Raw genomic sequence first — 12953 nt, forward strand, 5'->3', positions numbered from 1 at the left:
ACTGGGAACAGGCTTTGATTGAATTGCTTTGGCATTGTTCAATGTGTACCTCTATCATTCAGACATCTTTTGCAGCATGTCTATTAGGTGCTTTGTAAGTGTTCCTTGCTGCTTGAATAAAAACATCTGACCAAAAACAAGGGAAACCACTTGCTGTTCAGGTCCCATAGTGATTACAGAGTTATATCCCCACTTTTTTTGTTTTGTTATTTCTCTGCATTGTAATACTCTTGTAATATTTCTGTTGCTACAACTTTATTCTTCATGTGTCTTCAGACTGTTTGAGTACCACGGCCGTGTTGTGCCTCCGACCCGAGCTGTGATCCCCATCAAACGCTCACGGCTAGTTGTCCCAACCACACGCAGAGCCAAATCCTCTTTTCCAGTCAGGGCTTGCTCTTCCTCTTCCTCCTCCTCCTCTTCCTCCTCCCGAGCACTCAATGTCGGCTCTTCCATCACTGGCCCTAAACGTATGTTTGGTGGTTTTTCTTTGTCCCTTTTTGTTCCTATAGTGTCCTGCCATCTCTAAAGGATGTTGTGATTGCCAAATGATGTTTTCTAAATGTGATTTTTATGTGATTGTTTGTTTTAAACTTACCTCCATGTCCATTTTTGGGGTTTGAGTCAAGTTAATGGCAAAGAAAATAAATTCAGCCGCTACAAAGAACATTTCCTATTATCATAACTTTGAACACATGTTGGCGGGTATCATTTCTGCCCATTATGATGGAAATGTACTCAGCAAGTGTAAATGCTAAGCTCTGGAAACAAAAAAACAAGGTTAATAATCGAAAAAGGTCAGGCCTGCAATTCCTGATTATTTTCATTAGTAGTCTTGATAGTCCCTCTTGAACTGATTAGAGTATACACTCACTGGACACTTCATTAGGTACACTCAAATATTTAGTCAGCCAATCACATGGCAGCGACTCAAAGATTTTAGACATGACATGGTCAAAATAAATCTGTTATATTAGGAACATATGCACTGTATTAGATGTAATTACAAGCAAATTCACAAATTGGTTTTGAACTTCACTAAACCAAATTTAAGAATAGGGAAGAAATCTGATTTCAGTGACTTTGAACATGGCATCATGGGACCAGCCATCTCAATATGTCAGAAATTCCTGATCTACAGCCAGCTCTAGGGTTTACAGAGAATCTGAAAAAGAGAAAACATTGAGTGAGAGACAGTCCTTTGGTGGAAAATGCCTTGTTGATGCCAGAACACAGAGGAGAATGACCAGATCGCTTTGAGGTATTAGGAAGACAACAGTTAATCCAATAAACCGGCATTACAACCACACACAACATGCCTAACCTCGAAGCAGATGGACTACAGGAAACTGAGGATACAATTCACATAAGCTCAACAAAACCAGATAATAAAAGACTGAAAAAGCATTGTCTGGTCTGGTGAATCTCAATTTCTGCAATGAAGTTTGGATGGTATGGTCAGAATTTCACAATTTTACAAAGCATGGATCTATCCTGCTTTGAATTAATGGTTCGGGCTGGTGCTGTCATAATAATAATAATAATGGATTGCATTTATATAGTGCTTTTCTAGGCACCCAAAGTGCTTTACAATGCCACTATTCATTCACTCTCACATTCACACACTGGTGGAGGCAAACTACGGTTGTAGCCACAGCTGCCCTGGGGCAGACTGACAGAAACGAGGCTGCCATATTGCACCATCGGCCCCTCTGGCCAACACCAGTAGGCGGTAGGGTAAAGTGGCTTGCCCAAGGACACAACGACCAGGACAGAGAGAGCAGGGGGATCGAAACTGCAACCTTTCAGTTACAGATGAGCTTCCCAATCCCTTGAACCATGGTCACCCCCAAGGCATGGAGGAAACTTTCTTTGCTCAATTTGGGCCTCTTAATATCAACTGGGCATTGTTTAAATGCCACAAACTACTTGAGTATCGTTATTAACCATGCCCAGTGCCTTTTTGACCACAGTGTACCCATCGTCTAATGGCTGGTTGTAGCAGGATATAAAGCCATGTCACAAACCTCAAATCTTCTCAAACGGGTGTCCTAAACAAGACAGTGAGTTCACTGTACTCAAATGTCCTCAACAGTCTCCAGATCGCAGTCAAATAGAGCACCTTTGGGATGCGATGCAGGGGGAGATTTGCATCATGAATGTGCACCCAACAAATCTGCAGTGTGCACTGTGTGATGCTATCATATCAGTGTTGAACCAAAGGTTTTGAGGAATGTTTCCAGCATCTTAATGAGTCTTTGTTAATTAACACAAAGAATGAAGAATGAAGGCAGTTCTGAAGACACAAGGAGGTCCAACCTGGTCCCAGTAAGGTGTACCTAATTAAGTGTCTAGTGAGTGCATTAAAAAAAAAATTATTGTAATTTTTAAGATGCCAAAACTGACATTTACATACTTAGTTTGTTTGTTTTTTCACCAAACTGTCCAAAAACCCCAAAATAATAAGAGATTTTCATACAAAACAAAGAAAAGTGGCTTATCCTCTCATTGGCGATGTAAAAAACTGTAGTGATTTCCAAATGCTGAATCATTTTCATGTCAAAACTGTCGTTGAATGCGATTTACTTTTGAATAAATGAGTCAATTTTTTAAAAACACTTTGATTTTAATAAGAGGTTAATGTGCAAGCTATTTTGATTGTTGAGGCAAAAACCGTCAAATAATGCAATAAAATGGGGAGGGAAAAAAATGACCATAATGACTTCCTAAGCTAACCGAACAGATTCACAAGAAATTGTCACGTTTGAAAAGCTGGGAGAAGTGAATGTTTTAAATATTTTCTTCTTGAAAAATGACTTTATTATGGCATTTATTATCATTTGATTTTAACAATCATTGTTAATTAATCTTCAGTCAGGTGACAAAGCCAGCCATTGTCAAACTTAAGAATGTCTTGGCCAAATTTGAAACCTGTACCGACTGAACCTTTAATCAAAACTCTGATTGAAACACAAGACTCCTTCTTTGTGTTTTCTCTGATTCCTTTTGATCTTCTGGTGATTTGCTTGTTGAGGCTGAATCTTCATTAAACACTTTCCCTTCCCTTGCCAACTGAAAAGAAAAACAAATCATTTGAATCTCACATATTTTCTTTAGTAGTTCTGATGACCTTTTTAATGCAAATATTTAAGCTGTTCCTTTGTAGCTTCAAGCTAATTACATGTTTGTACATTAGAAACTTTGACCTCCTGCAGACCACCGCCACACACTTTAGGAATGACTGGGATAAACAGTAAATTGTTTTTTTCTTTTCTTGAGATGCATTGAAACTCATTTAAACCAGAGTTTTTATTCATGTTAAAACAAAAGTAAGCACACCAGAAATGTCGTGAATAAACCAAAATTATACAGAATAAATCTTAGATCAGAGTCTCAGCTAGTTGTTTGGTTATTTTTTGTATTTTCTGCTCTGTGTAGCATTTCTGCATCATATTGCTCATCACTTTCTATTGTTTTACAGCAGGCAGGCAGCTGTTTTCTTATCATCTAAGCTAGTAACAAGGTGGTAAATCTAATAGTAAGAGCCAGATCTTTCCTCTACAAAAATTGAGGTAAAACACGGCTAAGAAAGAAACATTTTCGCTGGTAGCAACAACAGTGAGATTATGGCTTTAGCAGCTGGTGTACTGTTCAAACTCTCGCATGCTTATTATTATTCTCCCCTCAATGCAACACAGTGAGATTTCCTGCTTTTCATCAGTTGTGCCACATTTTCAGTGAAGAACTTGACTGTTGAGAAGAGTCTGCTGCTGTCACAGTGTCTCTTGTAGAACATCCCATTAATTATGCTTTTTAAGTTTATTAATGTATGCTTGCAGTGAAGACAGATCAGCTTCTAACAATCAAAAAGGAACTGTCGCAAATCAAGACCAAGATCGACTCACTGCTGGGAAGGCTTGAGAAGATAGAGAGGCAACATCGCTCTGATGCCGGTAAGATTTGACAGCCAGGAGGGGAGGACCTGTCTGATGAGCATGCATAGAAAAATGGGGAAGATGCTGAGAGAGGCCGCCATGTACTGAAATAAAAGCCACACAAACAGTCTTTGAGGAGAGATGACGGAATGATACTGAACATATTAAATGCTTGTTCAGAGGCTTGTCTGAAATACAGGTTCTTCTATTATCAAAACAAGATAGAAAGTCTATAAATCTATTATGCTCTGATGTTAACTGCCAGTCTTTGTCTCTTGATGTCTTTTGCCAGAGATGCAGAGGAAGCAGGAGGAGGTGTGCGAGTGTCTCCATGGTGATGCAGCAGACCACTCTGGGGGGGAGGAAGTGGAGGGGACGGCTGAGGTTGAGGCAGGGGAGATGACAGACGGTGGTGAAGATGACTTTGAAGATGAAGGCACAAGCGACATGGTGAGCAGGCCAAGTACCCATGTACAGTATTAATAAGAAGTTATTTGGTTCCAATTTAGCTGCGAAGTGTGCGTGCGTGTCTGCAAAAGTCACAAGAAGTCCTACTTTCCTACAGATTTTCTTGTAATTTTTTAAAGTGGTCTTGATTCATATTTGTGCAGGCTTTCTGAAGGTCCTTCAAAGTTTTTCTTTGGACACTCAAAGTCCACTCTCCCCCCTCCACACACACACGTAGAGGCACAGTATTGGCAGTACTTCCCTAGCTTCCAAATTACACAATAACGGGACAGAAAATCGTTGGCAACAAGGCCTGTAGACTGATGAATCCAAATCGTTGTCATCATTAGTGTAAGTCATTGCCCATTGCCAGTATGCACAGAGGTCAGGAGAGAGGTATAGTGGTGAGCGTCTACACGGAACATGGAACTATGAATGCAGAGCAGAACCATCAAATTTCAATCCACCAATACAATCTGCAACACAGCTGATGTCATTTTCTTTTAGCACGACAGTGATCCAAATACACTGTCAATGCTGTAAAAGCCGATAGTAGCTGAGGAGAAACACAGTCATGAATCACCCCCCTCCCAGAGCCTGGACCTCAACATTTTGGAAGCAGTGTGGGATCATCTTGAGAGAGAACAGAATAAAAGGCACCCAACATTCAAAGAAGAACTTTGATTGTCCTTCAAGAAGCCTGGAGAACTATTCCTGAAGAATACTTAAAAAAAAATTACATGAAAGCTGTCTGTGAGACTTCAGGCTGTGTTGAAGAATAAAGGTACTCACACCAAATATCAACTTTTGAGTACAGCAGAATTATAAAAACTCTGTTTTTGCCTCTTTTTCTGTATATCCATGTATGTTTGGACGTTTCCCATCCCATCTCCCAAGCAAGATATAAATAAATGAGGGGTGTTTCAAGACTCTTGCATAGTAGTTTATCTATACTATGATGCGGAAAATGTTTTCCACTGACATAATATGCCAATAATAACAGTATGTATAATGTACATTCAACTCTGTTGTATAAATAGCTTTGCCTTAGATGGAACCATTTGAGTCATACAGGATTCTCTCAAAACTAAAAGGTGAAATGGTCATGAAAAAGTAATCAGATTGTTCGTGGTGACGGATACAAAGTTTTGCTGTCTTTTGTGACAATCAGCATGATTTGAAAAGTCTAAACTATATGAGTAAAAACACTCAGAAAATGATTCTTCACCCACAATAAACACAACACAATACTCTGAAATATGTATAAAATTACATTTGAATTTATTTAATTAATTAATATTTAAGGATAATGTGCCTGGAACAAACTAAATGTGTATCAATCAATTAAGTTTAGTTTGACCAGATCCCATTAAATGTAACATTTTACATTGTACTTATGCAACAAAATTACATTGATAAATTACATATAATTAAATTAGTTGAAGTTAGAAGGGCAATTTTTTATTTTATGTTATTTTTGAGTGAGGTGTATTTTGTCTCTGTCTGAACAACATACATGCTGCAAAGTGGGGACACATTGTTGTGGCAACCAAGAAAAGTAGTAGCTGTTGTTTTAAAGCTTAATCTTAATGTGTTTTGAATTAATATTGTATTACAAAGTAATAAATATTATCAATGACAAAATAATTCGAGGTCGTCTCTATTATAAACCGCCATGAAACTGAACAAATCACATGAAAACACCAAAGTCAGCAGCACGTAACGGTGTCTGTGAAAACTTTGGCTTTCCTTCCCTGTCTCAGACAAACCTGAATGGGAGGAGTTTGTCTTCGGAAATGTATTTTACATACTCAGATTGAATAAAATGTGTGGTACTGAGCCCATCTGCCAGCAGAACTCGAAGGCAAACTTCTTCTCTGTGTTATACGCAAAGCCTCAGGCATAGAAGTTTTATAAATCTTTGAAAGCATTGTTTATTTTAATAAAAGAGTAAATAATTTAATTATGCAGTTAAAAGTGCCAGACTTTTTTTTTAAGTCACTATCTATCGCTGAGTGAGGTAACGCACGATCACTGATGAAGAGAGCGTTTATACTTAGTTTCCACGGCGACATACTTGGAAAAACTGCTGTATTGAAACCTGCCATGGCAAACCAAACATTTTCTACTGATGCCACCAAGCATTAAAAATCATTTAACTGACAAAACAAGACTAGACTTTCACAAGATATTTACAAGAAATGGGACACATCTGTCAGCTACCTCAGTAATTACTGCTGTCATTCATCTATGAAACAAGACAGCTGGAGTAACGGAACAAGACGGAGCAACAACACTAAGCTGTTAGATGAAGAGCTGCAGGTGACAAGCTATGCACCTCCAGCTCCCCAGTGAAGTTAGGCTGCTGTTTGCAGACGCTTCGCCGTGTGCAGAATGAAATCGGAGCAAAGTTTCTCACAGAGTGCTTGAAACTGATCAAACATTACTGTCTGCTACTAACTACATCACTCTCTGGATACACTTGTGAAACTTTTTGGGTGGTGCTAATTTACTGTAATGCAGTAAAAGAGCGTAATGCATGCAGCATGTCACCAATTTTTACTTTAAAAATCATAAATCATTTAACTGAACATTTGCTTTCCAGTTTTATTACTGTGACAGTTTTATTTCTCAAAACTATTCCCTTACTTTGACACTGAAAAAATAATAAGGTTATATTATCATACCTGCTTCCTGTTTTATGAGATCTGGACCCACTGTTGGGTGGTTTATTGGCTTCATTCTGCCGGCAGACTAAACTATTGATTACTGATAATCATTAAAGCTTATATGCCTTATTCCAATAGATACTGTGACCAAAAGGCTTAGAATAAACAAAAACCCCAAATCCCTATATTGATTTAGTGAAAACACACTGTGTAAAATGTGTCTCAGAGGACATGGATGAGATGTGAATTGATGCATATTTTCAGGGTTCGGACAAACAAAAAGAAAAAAAATAAGATTTACAAAACAAAACTAAAAAAAGTACAGCCATTTCTAAGGTTTTAAAAATCAGGACATGAAAGATCCTCAGGTATTGACCAGGTTCTGATGACTGTGGAGTCCATTTGAGTACAGTGAACTCACTGCCATGTTCAAGAAATCAGCTTAAGACAATTTGAGCTTTGTGACATGGTGCGTCACCCCACTGTGGCCATGAAGGGATGGACATGGTCCGCAGCAATACTCTGAGTGTTATTTGTCATTGAAACAATGCTCAGGTGTTACTAAATGTGTCAAGAAGATATTCCCCACACCATTACGCCACCAGCAGCTTGAACTGTTAATAAAATGCAGCATGGATCCATTTTTTCATGTTTATGGTTTTTGTGAAATGAATAACAGAACTTGTGCGGACCAGTTAATTTTTTAAATATGTACTGATGTGTATTTCAGACTTAGAACTGGAAGTGTTTCTTTTTTTTAATGACTGTGGATTGAGCTAGAAAAGAGAAGGCTATGTTGCTGCCTAGTTATAAAAATTAATTCTTGACTGATTTAAAGCAATCTTATTTCTTTTACTGCAGATAGAGAACCACATATCGGACATTGACAACTGAGTAAGGTCAGTATTTAATCGTGGTTTAACAACACACATTTTACACAAAACTGAATTTTTTTTTGGGAATAACGTATGAAAAACAGAATCATAGAAACATTTTAGCGTCCAGCAGTTGAAAGCAATTCGAAGGAACTTTCGCTTCCTGCTTTAAAAAGAGTAACAGAGTAAGAAACATTGCTCATCCTTGAGTTTAATCCTCCAAAATGTTCTTCTAAAGGTGGGGTCATTCTCTGCATCTGGGAGCAAAAGGAAAAGCAGCTTCTCTGCAGTGATCGCTGATGACTGAACAGCCGCAGAGATGACTCTTTCTCATGTGCATTTCCTGTCAAACGACATTTAAATCTCCCCTGATTTTCTTTGTAAGAACAAATAGCTATGAGATTTAATTTGCCTCTTGGCTGACATTTCCTCCCTGCTGTCCTTAAGTGCCTGCGAGTGGAAGTTTTTCCTTTTTTTTTTCTCCTTCCTCAGGCGGTCTGAACATGATAGATTGTTAAGATGATGGTTTAATGAACTGCTTGTCCTCTGGTGGATATCTGAGAGGTTGCAGGTAATAACAGCAGCGTTAGAAAATTTTAATGTTGGTCCTCTTGAGTTTCCAAGCTTCACAGGAAAATTTAAACCTGCAGCTACCTTTTTTTCACATGAGGTTGCTGTGAGAGATGAAAAAATAATTTTCTTTTTTCTTTCAAGTTGGGGAATAATGAAGCTTGCATTACAGAAGATGGGAGGACAGATACCAGCAAAATCTTCTTGATCAAGGAGGTGCATTTGACATTAAAGGAAAGGAAGTGACAGACAGCAGTGGAAGAGTGTGTCAGACTTGTATTTTGCTTGTTTGCCTCATTAGAACATGCCACTGCTGATGCATACGTCATCAAAATCCTGGGTATGAATATTCTCCAGACGACTGCAAGATCTTCGCAACCAGCAGTCAATTATTTCCCCTCGGACTGATTGCTGTTCTGAAAAATACGGACAATACAGTATATTGTGTGCTTATTATATTGTGGTCTGTATTGTGTATAAAAATACAGTTATGTGATCTATCAGAAGAAAATTTATGTCTTTTGTTGTACCTCAGATGTTTGTTTCTGTTTCTGTGCATTGAAAACTGTGAAAAGCTGCGTTGCTGGCAGAGAGCTAAATATGAATGTAACAGTAACATATTTTCTTTGACACTCATTAATTCTGCATTTTGTTTTCATTCATTTTGAGCAAATGTACAGTATGTAATTTATTCACAATGTCGCCACATGGTATTGAATGCATTTCATGTTTGTAATTTGTTCTACATGACAACGTGTATTTGAAATTCTTTACTTTCTGTTTAAAATTTTAAAAAATGAAACAGCAATTTTTGCTGTCAGCATGTTAAAAATGTGGCTATCAAGGATCATTTCATTGCCTCTGTTGTACAGCCATGGATAATAAACATTTTTGACATAAAAATCTGTCCTTCCTCCCCAAAACTGAGTGGTGTAGCTCGCATTTTTGTAAATGTATTGTTTCTTTTTCTATTTAAATGGACCTAAAGCTAAGGAAAGACGAGATATACTTCTTGCATCTAGTTTGACTGCTGATTGCATTTAATTCTTTTCGCATTTGCTAACTGATGAAAAGTATGAAAAGCTCATCCCCACCCAGAGATTGTGTTGCATGGACAGTCTCTGGGTAGGGCTGAGCATTCAATGTGTCTGACAAGGCGATTGCACAGGTCACCTAGTGGGAGATGAAGTGTTTCCAAATGCTGTCAGACAGACTTCTGAATTACAAATATTCCCCATTAAATGTAGAAATGCAGGCAGATTGTTGACATGTTGCAATCAGTCTGAGTCGGTGTACGCCGATGATTGCAACTCATCTGTATCATGTTTCTTTGCAAAAAGGGGTTCATCTAAGTTAGTTTCCAAGTGTCTTTTTTCTGGTTATATTCCTATTAAAACAAGGTTGCTGTGCACTTATGTCATTATAAAGTTAAACCACTGTTCTGCAGCAACTACACAACTATTTGTTTCAAAACTGAGTTCTGATTAGACTCTGAATGTGAGCAATTCATTTGAATTTCTGTGTGTTATAAAGACAACAGATTTGCAATTTTCACAGGTTTATCTCAGTGAATCATCTTATCATCACAGATTGAGGTCAAACTGACAATTAAATACAATATCATACTTAAAGACGGAATCATCTTATTGGCATATTATTAAATTCTTGATACACCAAAGTTTTTCAAGACTGAAACGTGACTCCATTCTTCTCAGCAACCATTTCCAATAAGATCGCAAGTTCATTGCGCACGGTTGTGCCGTGGTCACCAGTCACTGTTTTCCCTTGTGTGACTGCAGCATAATGCAAACATTTGAAACTTTACCAGTGCGCTAACACTATCAAGATATTTCTACTGTTAAATAAAACAGTTACTAAGTTTTCTTTAGGACGGATTTAAATATTGATAATTGAACCCTCAAAAATGCTGATTTGTTTGAAATAAATCTAAATTTTTAATCTGCACCTTACAAACAAATTAAATAACGGATTCAAAGTCTGGATAATAACAGCTGTAAGACAAAAAATCAGAGGGAACAACAGACAAAAAGCAAGAAAGAGGAAAGCTAACAAGCTAACAGCAAGGGACATAACAGTATGAGACACCAACAGCATAGGCCTGAGTCTCATACCTGGATTAGTTTACTCATAATGTTGAAATGAAATTGTGGGTTTAGTTTATTTTCCCCTTAAAACAACTATGCACATGATGATTTCTTTATTCATCATTTAACAGTTTTTAGCGCTGACAGACAGTTATGCAGAGTCAGGCATGAAAAGGCTGCTCTTTGTGACAGGTGGGTACTGACAGACGTGTGCAGCTGCCAGCTGTCCTCTAGGCTTCACTTCTGCTAAACCTGTGTCTCTGAACTGGACCTCGTCGATGTTTGTGGCCTCATAAGCTCTCCTGTGATATTTAGTTTGTATACTTGGATTATTCCAATGAATGGTTAATATATGCTAAATCTGCACAGATTTTTCCATCTTGGATTTGAAAGCAAGAGTTAGTAAACCTCAATTAAAGTCTCCCTCTACAGCCTGTTGATTCTTAGTTTCAGCAATGAAACTGAATTTAAAACAAACTATAGCTGACATTCTGTCCCCTAAGCAACCACCAAGATCCTACTGCCAGTGTTGGGGAGTAACGGAATACATGTACCGCCGTTACGTATTTAAAATACAAAATATGAGTAACTGTATTCCGTTACAGGTACCGTTTAAAAAGGTGGTATTTAGAATACAGTTACTTTGTTGAAATAAATGGATTACACGGCGGTACTTTCCTGTTTCATATTGTGGCGGTCAGGACTGTTTGGGTTTTGTTTGACAGCTACGTTCTGTTGTTCCAGGCGACAGCGGTCGCCATGGTTACAGGGTGACGCTCTCTCTCTGCTTGTTTCCTGGGTGAGAGAGGCCTTGTTGTTGTTGTTGTGCTAAGCTAATAGGCAGAATGCTACCGGTATAGCTCTAAAGAATGTAGCATCATAGGCAGTGTAGTCCGTGCTGCAGGGAGAATGGACTGCCATACCCGTTATGTGTCTGTGAGCGAGGGAGGGAGAAAAAGGAAAAGTACGAGCTGTCATCGAGCAAAAACGGGAGCTGGAAGCATGTAAATATAATAATAACCACTGCAGCCAAGAAGAGTGCCTGACGAGCCCAGTTGTAAGTAAGCTATTAAGACTGGACTGTACACCATGTTCGTGTTTTCCTCCAAAAACAATAAGTTCCGTTGGAGCAGCCTTTCAACGCCTCTCTCTGTCTCTCGCTAGCAGAGTTGACTCAGACAACAAAGTAAAGCTAGTTTTCGGCTACGAGCCCGACACAGAACCCGACGTATGAGCCAGAGGTCCCTTTACTAGGGTTCGGAGCCGCGGACCTTCAGTAACAGTAATAAATCACAGCAATAGTACATTCATGTAGTTGTAAACAGCATGATAATATATTAAGTAATCCAAAGTATTCAGAATACGTTACTCTCATTGAGTAACGTAACGGAATACGTTACAGAATACATTTTGGGGCATGTATTCTGTATTCTGTAATGGAATACATTTTAAAAGTAACCTTCCCAACACTGCCTACTGCCTACACATATTCAGTAACACTCAGAAAAATATGCTGGTAATTAGATAGTGTTAATAAATATCTTTCAGTAAGTATGAAAGTTTTCTACATGTCCTAGTTTACATTATGAAATACGTTTTTATGAGCGAGAATATCTTATATCTAATAACACTTTTCGACTAAACAGTTGTCTTCTACTTTGGTTTTTTTTTTTTAAACAATCATTTATTAAAACCTTTCCTTTAAAACTTGTATTTTATTTAATGTTTTTGTGAAATTCAGGTAGAGTAGCTTTTATACTGTTAATTCAGCATATACTAAAAAAAAATAAAAGCCTGTTCTTACAATATATTTGTGGGCATTTTATTTTGCAGAGAAATTCACAATCAGACAGGCTCACCTGGCTGCATGTCCTCACCTCATGTGCTTGATAACCACCTTTTCTCTCTCTCTTTGTTTCTCTTCTGTTGTTGTGAGTGTGTGTGTGTCTGTGTAAGTGTTTGTGTATATTGTTTTGTGTATTTAAAACAGCTGCCTGTCTTCACCTCTGCAGTGCTGCCGTCTCCTGAAACCCTGCATGTTTATAAAGTATGTTTTCTCCATTTTTATGTTGTTCTTGTAGTTTTTGTCCTCAGATGAGGTTTGAAGTGTCTGTATCCAGGCTGCAACCACCTGTAAAAGGTGGAGGCTCACCAGGACATACACACCTCAGAAGTTCCTGGTTCTTTCCAGTCCTCTGTAGAAGGTTTTTTCCGAGGAGGGCAGTGAGGCACAGCCCCCCGTCCCCCGGCGCCCCCTGCGATGCCCCCCTTCTTAGGGAAACCCTCTGCAGAGGAGCCGTGAGAGCCAGGAACTTATGACTTGTGTATGTGCACTCAGGCATCACTCATACC

General features: G+C 38.4%; 1 protein-coding gene across 2 annotated transcripts in view; it reads left to right on the plus strand.

Annotated features, from left to right (window-relative positions):
• LOC102780227 (RNA-binding Raly-like protein) overlaps positions 1 to 9442 on the plus strand; it is a 57153-nt gene extending 47711 nt beyond the window's left edge. For both annotated transcript variants that reach the window (XM_006792203.3, XM_006792204.3), the window contains exons 5-9: positions 277 to 470; positions 3840 to 3953; positions 4228 to 4385; positions 7913 to 7950; positions 8641 to 9442. In XM_006792203.3, coding sequence (XP_006792266.1) covers positions 277 to 470; positions 3840 to 3953; positions 4228 to 4385; positions 7913 to 7945 — 499 coding nt within the window. In that variant the 3' untranslated portion in view covers positions 7946 to 7950; positions 8641 to 9442. The remainder of the gene's footprint in view (positions 1 to 276; positions 471 to 3839; positions 3954 to 4227; positions 4386 to 7912; positions 7951 to 8640) is intronic.
• The last annotated feature ends 3511 nt before the right edge of the window (positions 9443 to 12953 follow it).

The sequence above is a fragment of the Neolamprologus brichardi genome, chromosome 18, assembly GCF_056152115.1.
Source record: "Neolamprologus brichardi isolate AB-2024 chromosome 18, ASM5615211v1, whole genome shotgun sequence".
NCBI lineage: Eukaryota > Metazoa > Chordata > Actinopteri > Cichliformes > Cichlidae > Neolamprologus > Neolamprologus brichardi.